The 19939-nt window shown below is 37.8% G+C and overlaps 1 protein-coding gene and 1 long non-coding RNA gene across 9 annotated transcripts in view; one reads left to right on the forward strand and one right to left on the reverse strand.

Moving 5' to 3' along the window:
• LOC106068015 (anoctamin-7-like) overlaps positions 1-19939 on the forward strand; it is a 95470-nt gene that overhangs the window by 36675 nt on the left and 38856 nt on the right. For 3 of the 8 annotated variants that reach the window (XM_056007963.1, XM_056007964.1, XM_056007966.1), the window contains exon 1: positions 19443-19934. The exons of 3 other annotated variants lie outside the window; for them this stretch is intronic. In XM_056007963.1, the coding sequence (XP_055863938.1) occupies positions 19443-19934 (492 nt within the window). Of the gene's footprint in view, positions 1-10800; positions 11227-13710; positions 13867-19442; positions 19935-19939 lie in introns of those variants that run through there. 2 more of the 8 variants (XM_056007970.1, XM_056007972.1) reach the window with 2 other exon arrangements.
• LOC129922335 (uncharacterized) lies at positions 13834-19478 on the reverse strand. Its single transcript, XR_008774334.1, has 3 exons — positions 19379-19478; positions 18873-19010; positions 13834-14136 (listed from the first exon to the last, which is right to left on the reverse strand). It is a non-coding gene; the product is annotated as an uncharacterized LOC129922335 (long non-coding RNA).

Raw genomic sequence — 19939 nt, forward strand, 5'->3', positions numbered from 1 at the left:
CCCGAAAGGGGAATAGACTCTATTAGTTTTGTGTTGTCTGTCTGTCGTCCGTCCGTCCCGTTTGAAGCTCGTAAACTACAAAAGATATTTAAGACCTTACAAAGTTCCGTTGCAACGTGTACTTTTTTCGTATCTGAAAGCGAAAAAATTTTTTTAATCAACTATGCAAACAGTTTTTTCATAAAAATACACCAATTTTACAACTATTTACCATTAATAGTTACAAACATGATATGCTTTTTGTTAAGGGAGAATACTATTTACTGCATTTTTAGTATATTTAGGCAAACAGTTTTAAATTTTCTGCACCTTGAGGCTTTGAATAAGAGATTGACCCTTTACAAAAAAAAAATAATAAAAAGATCAATTAGATAATCATTATATGACATTTGCTAGGCCAGGTTCACATCTAACTTCAGCTTCACTTCACCTATCTCTTGGACTGCTGGACCGTTGGGGCACAACACAAGATCTGTCAACCTTCTTTTTCCATTCTTCCCGGTCATTTGCCATTGATCGAATTATATTCTGATATTCTTTCTGAAAATATTGAAACCTGCTATTTTACCTGCCTGGGTGGACCACTTCTGGGGTCGATTTTGAGTTTGTGTTTCCACACAAATTGTCTTTGTAACCTTGTTAAATTTATTTTTGAGAATTATGCTGTATTTATCATATAAACATCGCACGAAGATAATTTAGTGGATGGCTGCCTCGCCTGCCTGGTCATGTTATATGCGCTCTGGGTGGTCGTGATGGTCCCAAGGTTGCCGCCATTTCCGCCGTCCTGTGGGCTGTTTTGGCTTGGATTCTTCAAATCTGAAGGAACATCCGAAAATTGTAAAACGAAAAAAATTATGGGGATGTCATGAAAATTGATAATGGTGCTTATAAAAGAATTGCCTTAACTGCTATACTATAAAGGTATAGACTAAATATAGCGAGAAAGTTGCGGGACTCTGATCTATATTGTTTTATTTCGTTCATTCTAAGGTTGGAATATTATTTTAGCGTCTCTATAGTGGAACCAAAGATAAAGCCTTTCGTATTTGTATTCTATCCGAAACACTGGGGTACAAAGAAAGAGAGAGAGAGACAGAGAAAGAGAGTCTCTGTGCGTTTGCGCGCGAGAGAGAGACATTGAGAGAGAGAGAGAGAGAGAGAGAGGGAGAGAGAGAACGAAGAAAGACTACTAACAAGAACTTTTTCATCTAAATGGTGCAGTAATTGTACGCTATCTGACAGGGGAATGTATTGATTTTTCTATTAGCTCAATGTCTGTGTCACGATTGTTTAAGCCAACGCTTCCCACTTGCCTTGTTTCATATCACTTTCTCACTTGGGTGGAAATGACGTTTATTTGTTTGGTTCAGTGCTAGAAGTGAACACAAAGATGCAGGTATCAACCTTGTAGGTGAATTACTGAAGATCTTTTTACAAAGCTTATATCAGGTACAAATTTTGTACACGTTATTTTTCCCATTACCCATGCTTGAATGAAGTTTGATGCACAGTTGTTCATTGTCCCAAACAGAACACAAATTAATCAAAAATATAACGAATTTATTTATAGTAATTATTTTTTATAGAACAATGGAAATACATCCTATAGTTTTGAGATATATGGCTTTAAATGTGTTGTTTTTCCCTTAGAAATGTTTGTTGTTGTTGTTTTGGTGAAAATTAATAAACATTTAGTTGTCACGTATGACGAAAGCTGTGTTGTTGTTTTTTTTTTGTGAGCTAAAAGGTGGTCGACGTAACAGAGGTTCCCCCGCGGAAACGCTTTAAAGACAAGCTTAGGCACCAACTTGCCTTAGCTGACATAGAGGAGAGCACCTGGTTGCATGTGGGTTCAGAAAGAGACAGCTTGAGGTCACCCACAAAGGCCGCGGGATACATATTTGAAACCAAATAAAAATCCAAACCGCTGCCGAGGACAGACGCTGACGTCGATAAGAGCATCTTAGTTGTCAACCGGCAGACTTTGGTTAGTCTTGCTCGAAATGTGGCGAAATATGTAGGTCACAGCTTGGGGTGCGTTGCCATAGAGATGTATTTAGCAATCTTCTTGTAGTTATTGGGCTCGAAGAGAAGCCTTATTATTATTCGTGTAACTTATTAAAACTTTTCAGGTTCGCATTAATGACTTGCAGTGGCGAGGTAAAAAAAAAAGGTCACGGTGTTATGTCCCTTTACCTGTGTTGAATTTTTTAAAAGCATTACATTTATTTCTTTAGACATAGGGATTCTATATAGAAACAATAATGTCAAGTTAATTTCTTTGAAAAGGCCAAAGGTAAACGATGGCGTTTTGTGAACGGCACAACGACCAACCAATTTTATTTTGCTCATCGAATGTCAAATATTCAAGGGAGTTTGGGTGTCTTAGGGACGCCCTGTTGATCCCTGAACTCTAAATCCCAGCCTTCACTCTTCATCCCACGGTTCGAAAGCGAGGCTGTTATCCCTCATCCCACGTACTTAACTAGCCTCTTTCCGATCATCTCCAGTACCGCACCACCAAACGTAATCGCATTTTCTGCCAAAAAACAATAAGGGGTGGAAAAACACTATAGCATCCCAGCCAAGCTGAATACAGGCCCCTTGTTGATGGCACAATTTGATTTCTACACCGGCCGTGTTACCTAGGGTTGGTCATTGGCTAGTTGCTAGTCTCTGCATACGTGGTTGGACATCGGTCTGTTGTACCTCCCTGTCCTCATGTGGTTATTTGCATCAATCCAATCATTTCACCTTACCCACATTCCACGTTATCCATCAGCTATGTTGTAGCAGACAGTACTCAAGAATATATTTAGTAACGTTATGGTATTAATAGAAACTAAAATGAAAATAAGTTATCGTCAGAGGCTTAGTGAGCAGAACGGGAGCCCAGGGCAAGAAACTTTATTGGCTCCCCCCCCCCCCCCCCGCCCACTTTCCATTATCATCAGATAGAAATATAGGCTTATAAATAAAAAGTATTTAATAATGATATCATATAAATAGTCTTAGAATGTATAACCTAACTACAATATCTACAATAATTTTATTTGGTTCTACTCTGCGTGTGACGCCCCCAGAGGGTTGCGCCCGGGGCATCGTGTCCCTCTTGCCCCCTCACACTATCTGGCTATCATGAGTCACAATCTCATTATTTTGTTCCTTCACAGGCTTGTTTTATTGAGCACGAAGATACATCAGCGATGAAACCTTTTCTTTTTGGTTTTGTTGTGTCACCATTTTTCAAAGGCGAACCGAGAAGGCAATCCACCGAGGGGTGAGGCTTGTTGGCTTTGATCTTGCTGATGAGGCTTTCTTTTATCCAGATATACCACAGAGGATCTAAGTTACCCTTTTGACTCGCCCTTAATTAGCCTAATATCCCTTTTATGGACTTTTATTTTAATAAAGACTTGTACCTGGCTAAATATTTTTTGGAATTAAAAAACTTGAAAGTAACATGTTTGTCATTATTTCGGCTGCATCGTCAAATTGACCAGCTGTGTTCAGATTTCAAATGCTCAGTTTGTATTAACAATCATTATACGTCTACGTTTTCCAATGTAAAAACTATTTAAAATTGTAGTGAGCCGGGATGCACTTTGTAATCTAGCATTTTGCTTAAATAAATTTAATACGTAATCATTTCAATACAGGTCTAGAGATGTTTGACTTAGTTTCTGTATAAGTTTTTACAAGCTTTTCTTTGAGCTCTTTGACTCGCATCGTTTGGTTTCTCTTTCAAAACTTTATTTCCGAGTGAACAGTGTAGTTAATTATTAGACTGCTAACCTAGACCACACCAGCTACTATCTGGTTTACGATATCCAGAAAACCCCAGGGGATTAAGAGGACCATGATTTTTTTTTTCTTTCTATATTTTACACTTTTTCGGAATTTTCTTCAGAAACGGAGTTTATTATGTCGTAGCCCCTAGCATAGACTTCCTGCTGTGCGGTAGGGTAAGGCAGCTGGGTGGTTTAGGACTCGGGTCCATCGTAACAACACTCCGAAGTGCATACCAAACCACTAGGCAGACATGATTTGATGCTTTGAGCCCAGGTCATTGCCCTGACTTTTCGACTATCAATACACAAAATACACCCGTCTCACACCAGGTTCATATATGCTATATACATATCTTGGAGGTTTAAATGTACGTGCATCTTGTCCATGGAGAACACTAGAGACTTTCAAACTCTACTCAAACATGCTCCTCCTCCTCTGTTTCATCGACCTGTTATTCCAACTCGGTAAACGCGAAGTGTAATTACGAATACTCCTAATTCAATGAAGACATTTATACGAGTTGTAAATTATTCAGCGTACGATTAATTATCCTTCACTTTCGGACAATGCCAGGAAGTTTAATTAAATCGTTCTTACTCTACTACTGCCATCGTAGTAGTGGTGAAAATGTCAGTGTCAGTCGGTGCTCTGAGACTCGATGGAATACTTTGAAACGTTTGGTGCCAAGTCAAAGTTAAATATATTAATGTTGGGCCTACAACAAACGAGGTGGTGTGGTGGCTTAGCGGTAAAGCGCTTGGATTCCGAACCAAAGGTTCGAATCCTGGTTAAAACTGGTATTTTTAATTTCAGGATCTTTGGACGCCTCTGAGTCCACCCAGCTCCAATGGGTACCTGACAATAGTTGGGGTAAAGTAAATGCTGTTGGTTGGTGTGTTGGCCACATAACACCCTCATTAACCGTAGGCCACAAAAACAGATGACCTTTACATCATCTGCCCTATAGACCACAAGGTCTAAAAGGGGAACTTTACTTTACTTTACAACAAACGAACGACTTCCACTTTATATAAACTGTGTAAAAATTGTCAAATGAATACTTTTTTTTGGTGTTCACCATTCTTGGTACTGAAGCGTTCAAGAAGCACGTTACCTTCGGTACCTGTACAATCTCGATTATCGATCTGTAGGTGATGCATTGTGAAGATGACTATTGTGAGGCGCTTCCACGCTGTGTCTTTTTGCAGATAAGTCAAACGGAGGTAACACTGAAATAACAAAATCAAATAACACATGCTAAAGGCAAACAATAGTACTTAGTCGACGCTGATAGCGAATGTTGAATAAGATGTTTAATAATAACGAAGGAACTGTTGATTGTTGTCCAGCTAAATCTCTACGTTCATAAAAGCTGCCTCTCTCTAAAGCTGTGAAAAGTTTCTAGTCTGTTTACATTTCGCTATTCTTCCACAAATCCTATTCTTGTTTTTAGCAGTCGCATCATTGTCTTTAAGTCAAAATTTTCCCTTTCTATGAAACAAATAAGTAATCGTGCCATACCACTTTTCTAAACAGATCGTTATTTTATTTTTAGTGGTCCCATCAAGAAGAAAAGCCACGATAAGTTTTGTTTAGTCCGTCTGTCACGTTTAAATCTTTACAAAATACAACTAGAGAATCCATTGTGAACCCAATTTCACTCTATTTTATGGCTTGCTAAGTAGAGCGGCAGAAGGTACTTTTTTTTCTGAAAGTGAATCATTTTGTTTTTAAAAAATACATTATGCTTATGTCCTTGAGACGTCTGGCTCTTGACCACAGGGGAAAAGATCTTCAGAGGCCAGTAATGAGAAATAAGCTTCTTGCTAAACCCTCAGTTTGTATAAAGAGAGAGAGAGAGGGCTGAGTTTGTTGACACTTTGAACTTCATAGTTTCTCATTATCGGTAGCAATAATGCCTTTTTACCTGTCTTGCCTACCAAACATCGGACCCATGGGGCGGACCCGTTGGTGGCTGAGATTGTATGAAAACAGAAAGTCTTTTTGTCATTGTGTTTGTTAATATCATTGTAAAAACAAAATAATATTTTTCAATCTCTGGCATCATTGAGCTTCTTCCAATGGAAACAGACTTCATTGTAGTCCCATAACAGAGGACTTTGTTGGTGATATGGCAGGTCAACATTGTACTGCTCTATGACGGGTGGCTTAAATCTTAATAAGTTTAGGGTCTCGAATGTGTCTTCGTGGTCAGTCTACCCTAAGTTACTATAGCTAGTTGTACCATTATTTATGCTATTAAATCTACACGCTTAATGCTTTCATATTTTGTTATTTTTTAACTTTCAGTTCTTCTTGTATTGTGAGACGCTGGTACTGCGATGTCAATGATGGTTATAGATTTGTCTTTTTGTCAATAAAGAGTAAATCTGGTCAATTAAAATCCAAACGTCTTGTCAGTATAGTAGATAAAGCAACATCAACATCAGTATTTATCAAGTTCAGTTGAATCGCCTCAGATTCGGTATTGATAAGGGAGAAAACTAGTTCATTGCTATAGGCGTGGAGTTATGATTTTATTTGGAAAACTAGTGTCTTACACACTTTGTAAATGCTCTGCAGTCCAATGTCTCCATCCTTCCAATGCAGGTATAAACGTAAAGTGGAAGACTTGGGGTGCAAACGCGAAATTTGGTTACTGGTGCACTTTTATATGTCGGTCAATATCATGTAGATCAGTGTCACTCCATCTTATGACACCGAAAGTGTAAGGGAGTACTGGGACAGCCCAGTAATTTATTGCAGTGATGACATTCTTGCCAGACACATTTTTGTTGAGTATTTAAGTTAATCTTTTTTATATCTCGAAAGAAAGTCCTTTTTTAGTTTTTACCATTAATTGTGGCTTTCTGGTTAATTCCTAGATATTGTTACGATTCTCTCCTAATCAGGCCTTCTGTAAACACTGATAAACACAACACAGCACATCTAACACATAAGAATTTGACAACAAAAGCTCTGGTTAATCTGGTACTTTAATAATGAGTGAATACTAGACTATTGGCAAAACATCAACATCTAAAATGTTACATTGTACATCACCGTACAAAACTCTACTGTCTCTATCTCTTCCTGGACTCGTACTTGGACTTGAGGACTCAACCAGGACCGACTTCATGGCCGACTAACAGTCCCGGTCTCCGGTCTTGAACTGCACTGCTTTCTTACACACTGTGTCTCTGGTCCACACAGATGACCATAACATTGGTAATATTTGCGTGTAATCGTAGTACTGTCCCTTGTCCATCGCTAGAGTTCAAGTGTGTCAGCTGAACCTACAGTTAACCCTTTCGCGCCGCCAATAGGGTCATAACAATATTTATAAACCGTAGCGTAATTTAATTTTAAATGCCTTCAGTTTTAATGTTAGTGTTGGCTGCTTTGCCTTTTTTTAATACGTATGATGCCAGACTTTTCTAGGCCAAAACATATACAGATGTGGCCACTGAAATGCATTACTGTTTTAATCAAGGTATGTAAATTTTGTTCCGTTTCTACATACAGCTTCAGACCATAAGCGAGTCACAGTTTTTTTAACACTTAATGTCAACTCTGAAACCAAATGTACCATAGAATAGACTAACTTTTTTAAATTTTAATTGCTACTGTAGATCTGAAAACAAGAAAATATTTTTAAAAACTAAGAAATAATAATAAGCTTATAGCAAGCACAGTTCTATTAATTAGTTTGGATCAGTCATGTAATTAAATGTTTAATTAGACTAACAATAAAAAGGCCTTTATGGACATTTTTAAAAAGGAGAGATGGGGAACGACCTGAATTAGAACTCATGGTTCATGCTTGTCTCAGGCTTCTCAGGCTTACCAACACGGTAACCACTTTGTTAGTGGAGAGCCTATGAATATGGACAATTGTATAGTTATCTATTGTATTTATAGTCTCGTCATATTTTTCATGCTCTGTGTACTAAGACTCAGACGACGATCTATGAAGGGGACTAATTCAGCTTGACATCAGTCAAGTACAAATATTATTTCCCTTCTTTGAGATACCTAACAAAATAATTTATTACCTATAGTTGCTAGCTTATTGGTTTTTTTTTTTAATCGATTCTTGTGTTGTCAGGTAAAGGAAATAATCGTAAAAATTTCAGTTTGATTCGAGATTGGGTGTGAGAGAAATCACATGTTCAAACTTTTTAACAGACAGACAGAGTGAGTTCATATAACCTTTGTAAAAAAAAAAAATTCCCTGCCGCGTTTTTATGTTTTTCTTTATGTACCACATATCACCCCTATATCTCTACACATCGCCTCCTCTTTTTTTTTTTCTACATTATTGTTTTTATTGGAAAATTTCACAATGAACTTAGCAATGCCAAGGACGCTAAATTAAACTACAATATAACTCACTCATTAAAACAAAATGAGCTCAAATGGGAAGTGTACTGACGTCATTTTGTTATTGAATGCACTGGCCTATACTTTTAAAATTTACTATTCTATCCGGGGGTTGCCCATTTGTTTTGAATAAGTTTCTGTTGCGCCACTGTCATGGAGAGAAATTTTAATGCTTACTTTATGTTGAAATTATTTTTTACGACAAATGGAATAGTTTAGAATATTGACTTCTGCAGCTGTTAAAGCACAATTAGGAATTTGGCGCGAAAAGTTAGTTGTTTCATAGAAAGTTTCTAAGAAAGTTAGATAGTTAGATAATACGACATTCGACCGTTTCCTTCATTAACTCTTTCTCTCCGTAATTGTTTTTCCACATTAAAAAGGAATTCGTTATTACTATTTCACTTCCCTGTTTTGATTGGGCTACAATAGCTTTGTTGTTTGTAATCAGAAAATGTTGTATTTGGTGTAGAATTAAAGGAAAATGCATGCTCTTTTTATATAATTCAAATTCAAGTTAAAAAAACAATTAATATTAATTTAATTTAATTAGGTCATATCAACGATGGTATCGTCGATTAGGAGAAAAAGGGTTAAATGTTAAACTTCTTCGACATCGTTTATCATCGTTGACTACCTTTTGCCTTGTGTTGTTTCGTGTGTTTTTTAGTGTTACCTCTGTATAGACTTGTCTGCACAAGACATTGCGCAAAGGATCCTAACAGCAGTGCTAAAAAGTGTCCAAGAATGATCACGTGGCCTAAGTTTAAAAAAAACAACATAACCAATCAGCATGTTTCTTATGTTGTACACCTAAAAGCTTTGGCTATTAATAGTTTAGCCATGTATGAAAATCTCAAATAGCTTCAATAATGTAAAACAAATCGCGATATTTAAACCAATAGATGACACAGTTTAAAATCTTGCATGAGAATCCCCTCGCCACTAAAAACCGAAAAACACTCCAAAGATTTCTTCTTCTTCTTCTCTGTGTCCATGTGCATTTAATTGGAGTGGTCTCCTTACGTTGGTGATGAGTTTCTGTTCTGTTTGCTGATATTGGCATTGGCGGGATGCAGTAAAGACAAGTTATTATTGGTGCAATGAAAGATCCATTCATTAACTTTGATCATTGCAGAATGCCTCGGGAGTGAAGACATCTCTTCTAGACAGCAGCCTGTAGGGAGGAACTCAAATCCAGCACTTCCTCCATAGCAAATCTTAATTGAAATTTGCGCTGTGAGATGCGTGGTCTTCTTATCTTATCTTATATAATACAGACGTTACTTCAAAAAAGAAGATGATTACGTCCTACGCGTCATGCGTCGAGAGGTTTAGTACGCTAGAACTTCGCTGGCTTGAAAGGGCTCGAGGCTCGACACCCGACTCGAGCTGAGTTGTGTTTACTGAGCTCCTAAAGGCAGCACGGAAAAACCTTGTCCCAGATACCCTCTCCCCACACTAGTACACAAATGGACCATAGCATGCTATAAGCATGGAAGTAGCACTATATAAAGGCTATAATTTAATTTAATTTTAATTTTTTTATACGCGCCTATATCCACATGATTGTTAGGTTAAGCTAAACAAATAAGTCTTATACAGAATTGACAGGCTACTTCTAATCCTTAGTCTGTCCTTTCAACACGCTTGAAGACATTATTGTCTTATTGATTTCATTGTCTTGGCCCTTGCCGTCTGTATCTGGGACATGGCCCTGACAATGGACACAAGACAACAACAACAAAAAAGATAAAAACTTCCTCTCTTAATGCCAGGCGTACACACACACTCAAAAGCTTTCATCAAATATTCACTCATTGATGTATTGCGTTGGCTTCTGACACGCTGGATATGTTAAATGTGTGTATCTAAGAGAGACAATCTTGTCAGAATGGTGGTTTAGATGTGTTTCTGACAGATTAGGAATTCAGACGTGTTTTGTAATTGTGTTTCCTTATTCTGAATGAAATAAGTTCTTCTCTCTCTTTATGGAACGTTTTAATAGAATTGATTTATTGTTTAAAATGTTTAAAAACCTGTCCTTAAAGATACACAGTATTGACTGATCGCTACCACAGAAGTACTTTAAACAGTATTGACTGATGGCGTAGGCCTATAACAGAAGTACTTTAAACAGCATTGACTGATCGCGTACCACAGAAGTACTTTAACTTATACAGTATTGACTGATCGCGTACCACAGAAATATAGTTTGTAATATCGAATAGATAAAGACCATCGTGTTTAAAATAAATGCTTCTCTAAAGCAAGTGCTTTGAAACGACATCTTATCTCAATACTTCCAGCTGTCAATGGACCTCATTCACCAATCGTAAACAAACAACATTTAGCCACGTGATTCTCTATATCTTCTATACAAATTATGTGATCCATAAAGGCAATCACGTGATAGGTATTATCCATTGTTTTATCAATATTATGACGTGGCTAAATGTGTTTATTTACGATTGGTGAATGAGGTCCATTTAAAAAGCATACGATAGATTTTAAATTATGTCAATTCGTTTATCTTTTCAGTTATGTTGAAATTAAAAATCAAAACATTACCAAGTCATTTTCACAGCTTATTATGGCTACCTATTGATATTTTTATATTTGTTGTTGATGTTCTATTGTTGTTGTTATTTGTAGGAAATGGCAATTATAAGAGAATTTATATCATTTAATTGTCTTATTTTCATTAAACATTTCTTGGAGCCGCGAACACACACACGCACACATACGCACACACACACGCACACAAGCGCAGAAACATTCAGTCAAACACATACAGACTATTCAGCTTTAACATAGTTCGTCGGGGAGAAGGATGACTTTTTATTCAAGGGAAATTCATCGATGAAACTGGAACATTTGAATAAAATGTAACGGACGAGACCAACTTAATTTACTGTGTGATCGTCTGCTAGACTCAAGATCGTGGAACATTTTCATTTATTTCTGTCGCCAGACTTTTGGGATCCAACTATGTATACTAGCTACAAATCTTCATCCGATGACATACTGTACAGACTTTTAACTGAGGTAAATACTGTTTTAATAACAATATGAGAATTAAATATGGTTCTAAGCTAATTCTGTACATTTTATATCCTAGATATGCATCGCTTCCCAGAGTGCTTCATTTAACTTAACTTGTATTTAGGGTAATATATTCTACCTCTACTTTCGATTAAAACAAAAAAACATAATTAAATTTAACATACTCTTGGAACAAGGTCTGTTCTTAGCATCGCCTCACCATTATTGCCACATGGTATTGTTTGTATATTTGCACCATATATATATATATATATATATATATATATATATATATATGTGTGCTTACTATATAAATATACTGAACCACTAGCCACTGTTGTTTAATCTAGGAACTGGCTAGAAATGACCTTTCTACACCTAACAGACCCCCCCCCCCCCCGAACGAGTTAAAGCATACACTGATACAGCAACGTTCATTTCCTAGGACGCACCCTCTAGCATTCTGGGATATTCTTCAGTAGTGTATTATCATGACGTCAGCAGCGCAGTATGGAGGCGAGACCATTCGTTAGAGATAGCCTGAACACTGACCTGCAACGTCACAACTTGTGGGCATTGAAGACCAATATCTCTTTGCCACGTCACGGGACTTACCTTACCTTCTATATGGAATGGTCTTGATTGGGGCCGATATTCAAGTGTTTTCTCGCAATTAGGTCGTACTATTCTTCTTATTAAAAAAAAAAGCAACACTAGTCAAATTAAGTCTAATAAAGAAGGCGGCAGTACTGGCCAATACTTTTATGCGAGGGACATTCGGGGTACATAATTTACCTGGAATGTCCCTCACATACCCAACATATTGCGCAGGTACGTCTCTAATGAAATAGATTGTCGTAAGATTATCTTCATGTTAAGTAAGACGTCTCGGCGCTGACCTTTTTTTTTTTCAGTTTCACAAAAGCCGTCAACAAATTAAGTCGGGAAAATGTCCGACATACGAAATTCGAAAAGAATCACGTTATCGGAGACGTTTGCCTCCTTCAAGAATGTTGAAGTCGATATTGTTGCAGACGCCACTCACAAAATAACGGTCGACATTTAAGAATGTCCTTATTAGAAACGAGATGTCTTACTTCAACTATTGATGTCATGATGTCAACGATGCTGTAAAGTTGTTTGATTTGGTTGTGTCGTATATTACAGTTTGCAGATACAGTATATAGTGAGAGTCGTTACAATACTCACTAAGCTTATAACAACTCACTCTGTCTGTCTGGTAAAAAGTTTGAGTCTTAATGAACACAAACCTGAAAAATAGGTCGAGACTATAGAAACAATAAATAGCTATACAATCTTCCATGTTCATAAGCTCTCTAGATTGGTTACCGTGTTGGCTTGAGAAGCCTGAGAAGGCTTGAGGCATGACTTGTAATTCAGGTCGTTCCCCCCTTTTTTCATTTTTATAAATTCTTTTTTTGTTTAAGTTTTGATCTATTAAAAATTTAATTACATGACCGATCCAAACTAATTGAAATAAGTACGCTCAATATATAATGACAAGTGAGTGTGACAAGTGATTTGCGCTGGAATTGGGATTAAAGTGAGGAGGATTCGCGCAACACGTCGACCTCACTCTCTCGCCCTAAAGCCCGTCCTTTTCCGGAAGCAAGATTTTGGTCAAGACGTCCGGGGTCAAGTTTGGGTGCAGTGGATGACCAGAGACTTTCTGTGTGTCTTGTCCTGCTCTTGAGTACTCCTCAGCACTGTGCTGGTACTTGCCTTTCTGTCCGATTAGTCTAGTTTTGTGACGTTACGCACAGGCCGCCAAGTCCAGACTTCACATGCTAGGTTTGACAGAACCTCAGTGTACTGAGTGCCATGGACACGTCAGATACCCTCTACCTGATTTAGCCGGCCAGTCAAAGCCGTTTCCGGGTTGTGGCCGCTGAGCATGCTACAGCTTCTGGGAGCCACAGGTGAGAGTTGGTACCGAGTGGGGACCAAGAGTGAGCCAAGCTACCCTCAAAAAGAGGGTACGACTGCCTGTCCACTAGAGGTGCTAACCTTCCTAGATACTGCATACACCCCAATACACGCTCAACATAACCTTCCTTTAATTTTTAAATCATTGGTAATAATGTAATTTTTTACTAGGTTAATATTCAACCATGACTGATAACTTTGATAGCTACACAAATATTTTTTTTTTCTTTGTTCCTTTAAAAAATACATTCATTATGACGTTTCGCCTCCCTTGAGAGGAAGTATTGGACGCGCCCACAGTTTGAGAAACACAGACATTAACAATAACAAAACACGCAAACACGCAGACCATTAGGACCAAGTTTCCGCCTCTGCAGGTCAAAGTTCAATTCGTCGAAATCAAATCAGGGTAGCTAAATGTGACACCAATGGAAACACTAAACTGATTTACAAGAAAACTTGACCCCGTAGGTTTCAGTACAGCAAACATGTGTCAGTGCTGAGCGCGCAGCGGATTCGAATGTGGCTGTGGACTTCTCAGCTGGTGCGAGCAAGAGTGTTTGACAGATTTAATAATTAATTAGCAGACGTGAATATCAGAGACTCTTTCATCCGTGTCTTTATGTTAGGCATACACCAAACAATCTGATGGAATTAATTCCATATTCTCACTATAGAAACAGACATAGAATTGGTGTAAGTGGTTTAACATAACATTTGCTTGCTGCAAGTCAAGACTTTAAATCTAATGTAGACAATGTATATTTGTCATTGGTTTGTATGACTCCAGCTAAATGTCTCATCACTTTGTTTGTATGACTCCAGCTAAATGTCTCATCACCTTGTTTGTATGACTCCAGCTAAATGTCTCATCACTTTGTTTGTTTGTTGTTGAACGTGGGCGTGGTGATGTTCCAAATGAAAATGAGTCTTTGAAGATTAAACGAGGCGACATTTTGTAGAAACCTAGATTGAAATGTTAAAAAAATACCAATGTCACTAATATTTCTATTGAAAAAATGTGGTAAAATAAGTGAAAAAACAACATATAAATATATGTAGAGCGTTCCCCCAGACCTTCACTTAAAGGGGGTGGGGAACGTAAAGGTTTTAGTCGGGGAGGTGGGGGGCGTTACTACTAAGCTTTAAAGAAAAACTGGGCTTAAGTAATTTACTCGTAACTATTTGTTTTGTGAAAGAAAAATGTTATTGGTCTGTGCCATTGTGTTGAAACGGCAACACTCACACCATACCAACCATCGTGCTGATGTAGTAACAGACATGCACTGAGTGAGTACCGATGCAGTGCAAAACCTTTTACTATATCCCTTCATACCACCTTCGTTCCATCCTCTCTTTTTCACTCCCCTCTTCTTCTCTCTCCCCCCCCCCCCCACCTAAGGTTTAAAGCGACACAGTCGTACTGAACAACGTGAGGCGACTGCGGCATTGCCATTGACCTTACACGTGAACGCCAAACATGTGTCGTCATGTGTGAGTAAAAAAACAGTGACCTGGGTGTGGAGTGTGTTGTCGAGTGATGTGAGTCGCTTTTCGCCCGCCCACGTGTGTGACACAGTGTAAGCATGTGTGTGTGTGTGTGTGTGCCCTTTAGAGTCTAGAGTTTATCAGCGCTTAATAAGAACAGAAATTAAGTGCTGACAGCACAAGACTGGACTGAACTGGACAAGCTTTGATTTACTATTAAACGTTAAAGAAATTGTTTTAACTGCTAAATAGCTTGGCACAGTAATTGGAAGCCTAGGCTCCCAAATGTAATAGATAGAAAAAAAAATTAAGACAGAAAAATACGTAATGAATTTAAAACCTTCCTGTTTTTATATCTTAATCAATAAATAAGTTAAATTCATATTGGGCACAAATGTTCTCCATGGACGATTCATGAATCACCAGACTAGAAATAACGTATCTACTTTTCAGGAAGAAACAATGGTCTTCGAACATGTGTTGTCTAACAAGTAGATCCAAACATTGGGTAATAAATCTGGAATCATGGTAGAGACTTGGAGCTTAGCTAATGGACATAAAGCAATAGAGTTGGAGCTTAGCTAGTGGACATAAAGCAATAGAGTTGGAGCTTAGCTAGTGGACATAGAGCAATAGAGTTGGAGCTTAGCTAGTGGACATAGAGCAATAGAGTTGGAGCTTAGCTAATGGACATAGAACAATAGAGTTGGAGCTTAGCTAGTGGGGACAGAGAGCAGTGTACAATTGGAGCTTAGCTAGTGGACATAGAGCAATAGAGTTGGAGCTTAGCTAGTGGGGACATAGAGCAATAGAGTTGGAGCTTAGCTAGTGGGGACAGAGAGCAGTGTACAGTTGTTGCTTAGCTAGTGGACAGAGAGCAGTGTACAGTTGTTGCTTAGCTAGTGGACATAGAGCCATACAGTTGTTGCTTAGCTAGTGGACAGAGAGCAGTGTACAGTTGTTGCTTAGCTAGTGGACAGAGAGCAGTGTACAGTTGGAGCTTAGCTAGTGGACATAGAGCCATACAGTTGTTGCTTAGCTAGTGGACATAGAGCCATACAGTTGTTGCTTAGCTAGTGGACATAGAGCCATACAGTTGTTGCTTAGCTAGTGGACATAGACCCATACAGTTGTTGCTTAGCTAGTGGACATAGAGCCATACAGTTGTTGCTTAGCTAGTGGACATAGAGCCATACAGTTGTTGCTTAGCTAGTGGACATAGAGCCATACAGTTGTTGCTTAGCTAGTGGACAGAGAGCAGTGTACAGTTGTTGCTTAGCTAGTGGACATAGAGCCATACAGTTGTTGCTTAGCTAGTGGACAGAGAGCAGTGTACAGTTGTTGCTTAGCTAGTGGACAGAGAGCAGTGTACAGTTGTTGCTTAGCTAGTGGACATAGAGCCATACAGTTGTTTCTTAGCTAGTGGGGACATAGAGCCATACAGTTGTTGCTTAGCTAGTGGACATAGAGCAATAGACTTGGAGCTTAGATAGTGGACATAGAGCTATAGACTTGGAGCTTAGCTAGTGGGGACATAGAGCAGTGTACAGTTGTTGCTATGCTTGAGATTTGATCCATGTTTCACAATTTCTTCTCTAAAATAGTTTTGAACTTTTCCCCTCGGCCACCGCACCACCATCATAGTGAACAATTTCATTATCAATAAATAAGACACAATGTGTTGCATGTCAATTTATAATGTCGATATTTGCAGAGGGATGTAGCCTACCCATGTGATGCCCAAAAATTAGTCGTGGCTAGCTAGTTACAATGTCGCTTACGTTTTAAGTAATAAAGCCATTTTATGACTCGTAAAAAAGACTTTTAAATATCACATGAATTAACGTACGTACTAGATCCATAGGTTTCTAATAAAATTGTTTCAAGTCCATTTCATTTCGTTTGTGTATCTTGTCGGTCATGTGTCGGAAATCGAAATGGCCCGCAGGTTGAATTAAGTTGGATATCACTGGCCTACACGTCTGACCTTTCTTTGACAGCATAAACTGCTTAAACGTTGAAATGAAGGACTTAAGTTTGAATCCCCATAAGACAAGAATGTCTAGATTGAAGTGAGTTTTATATGATGAGCATTTAAAACCTTTTTTACAGTTCTGAAACATTCTCCCCCCCCCACACCAAAAAAGGGCTATTATTCTTCAAAACAAACAAACACTATATATAACTAACATCCTAACGAAATCAATCAACACAGTGAGTTTCTGATGTTATACAGATATTCTGGAAGTTTCATAGACTACAAACACGTGACTTTTTGCCTCGAGCTCTGCTGAATAGTTTACAAAGTAATCACTTAACTGCGACATTTATCAAGAGCTACTGATATTGACCTAGTAACATAGACTTAATAAGGGAATAATAACATAGACCTTATTAAGCATATTAAAGCATCAATTGACAACACCTCTGGAAACATGTGAATTGAGCATGTTGTACAGGGCTTAGAAAGAATTTATATAAAAAAAAATATTTCCATTCGCTTGAAAGTCTTTAGAACGAAAACAAGATTTATTAACTGAAATTTAAAAAAAAAAAGATTTTACAACGACTTAATGTAGTGTAAAAATGTAAAAAAAAAAAAAAAATATCTTTCAAAGCACTAAAAAAATTAAAGGATTTGACATTTTTATTCATCCATATTGGAAATGTGGTAATGATATAATTACATGAGCTCCTTTCAATTAATATAAGATTAGACATAAAAGAGAACTAACACTGCACACAGAAAGATTCATTGAGTGACTACAACACTTAGACATCATAATCATTTCCACTTTCCTTTGCCAACGAGTAGCGCTGATACAGAGAATTGACTAATGAGTTTCTGTAGCGTTCAATTGTTGCCTTATTTAATGAAAAGAACCCCCCCCAACACACACACACACACACTTATAGACGATGTCACTTAGTTATTGTAAAACAGATACAAGTTTTATTGTAACCATGTTTCTGGCCTTTTTGAGTCATCTTTGCTCAATGAGTCTGCCGAGACCATTCATTATAGAAGGCCTTACAGACCTGTGACTTGGCAACGAGCTATTGGTCTACACTGCCCACCCACAGGTTGTGACGTTGCAGGCCAGTGTTGAGGCCTTCTATAACAAATTGTCTCGGTCACGTCATATAGGCCTGCAATATCGGGCCATGCTTGTGACGTCGATACGCTCTTTTTATAAGACTCTTTGTTTTGATATTTTATGAGTGTACAAATTAGATTCTCCACTGGCACTAGTGTACAGGTGTAGACGCATAAATTTAATAAATAAGCTATTTATCTAGGTTGTTATATTATGATGAATATCCATAACTAGAAACGACAAAGCGCTACTATGTTTATTACTAGGGATTTTGTTTTGTTTTACTAAGAAGGAAATATAGGTGGAAATGGTAGATAAGCCTGACAAAGGATACCTCTGGGTTGTAACGGTGCGACAGGTGGGAAAATTGTTCTACATAATTTAATGGTTTCGCCTGAACCTCGGATTATCGGGTTCGAATTTCAATTGTTCCAGTTGTAACGTCAAGTGAGTTTTTCTCTAAGTGGGTGTGCTCTTGCGTTCGTGTGAGCGGTAATGTGTCATTAGCACAGATGGTGTGTTGCTGATTGTGTTGATCTGTTAAAGTGTGAATGGTGCGAGGAACAACAACAGCATCAACCCAATCACCGTGATGTCGTTGTTGCTGTCAACCTGTGCTGTTAACAGGGAATCCACTCCCAATAATGGAATATTGTGTGAGCCAGTTGGTTGGGATTGTGTTATTTCCACTGTTTTCTCACTTTCCACGTCTTGAAGAGTTCAGTTTACTCATTGTGACATACAAACTGCTTAAAACAGGCTAAGGGTATTAGAGTCGACTCATCAGGTTTAAATCGTTCATCCATTAGAATCAAAGAAGATGTATTGCTTTTGACATTGTACACATTAATTTTGTTGCTAGAATTTCTAGGAAAACAAACATGTGACTGTGTGAAATGACGTGTCTGAGGTTGTCAGTAACTATGTTACTATGTGATTTTTTTTCAAACATCTATTAGACGTAGTGTTTAAAAAAAAACACGAAATATTCAATTCTTAACAAATGATTCTATAGATACAATGTGAGACAATCTGTACTCCACTAACGTTGGGTTTTTTGCGGCACTAAAAGCCAATGAAGGATTGGATATAGTATATAACATTCTAAATTCCTACCTGAATACTTTAGCTTGTGAAGATCTGACACCTTATCATAAATCCAGCTATACCTAGTTTTGCCATCTTGTAGTTTATGTATTGAAATCTTGTTGAAACATGAGATCTAATACCGATGCTTCTGTAATTATGATTGGACTGTTGAAAGAAACAGCATTGTTCAATTGACCTTTGATTACATTAACATTTTTTCCAATTATTATTATTATCTGCTAAAGAGCTTAAAGCTCAGCTGCCAAAAGCTGTATAGAAGAAGAATATTATAGCATTAACACTATAATTTTATACACAACGACAAAGACAACGATAGAGTAATAAAATAACATTTTATTTGAGAATTAGTGGTTACAGTACTTGTTACTTTAATAGATCTATAGATAAGTTTAAAATTTAAAAATAAAGGAATATACTCTTTTGTTAGCATAGTCTGCGTTATTTTTTGCAATAATGACTTTTAGAACGACCATAATTAAAGTATAAATTAAAATGACATGGTATGGACTTACTGGAAAAGCACTGACTTGTCCTTAGCTACAAGGCTATGGTGAACCAGCCTATAGAAGACTCGATATGATCAAAAAAATTAAATCGCTAGCAACAAAATCAAAATCCCACCAAGAGAAGAAGTCGATGATTACACGTTTCAAGGAGGCAACACATTTATCAAGCCCGGAGAAAAAATCAGAACAGAAGAAAGAGACATTGCTCAGCATAGCTCTGAAATATCAAGCCAGCCTCAAAATGAAAGAAGCAGCCGAGAAATTAAACAGTGAAATGGCGTCTTCCACAAGGGAATGGGCGAACGAATCTGTAGAGCAGCCGATCACTATAGACGAAACAAAAACGACAACCAGAAAGAAGAGAAAATTGCTGCCAACTCTCTTCAAAGGCAAACGGACTACTTCCAGTTCGGATCCATTGGCAGGACAGGACAACGTCATGGAGCTCCGTGATGACGGGAGAAAGGTGAACGGTTCGGTGTTAAGTTCAGCAGTGCGGACCCGTTCTACGCGAAAAAGTTTAGAATCACGGGGTATAGAGGCGTCAACATCACGTTCACAAGTAAG

Source organism: Biomphalaria glabrata, chromosome 13 (assembly GCF_947242115.1).
Source record: "Biomphalaria glabrata chromosome 13, xgBioGlab47.1, whole genome shotgun sequence".
In the NCBI taxonomy this organism is placed as follows: domain Eukaryota; kingdom Metazoa; phylum Mollusca; class Gastropoda; family Planorbidae; genus Biomphalaria; species Biomphalaria glabrata.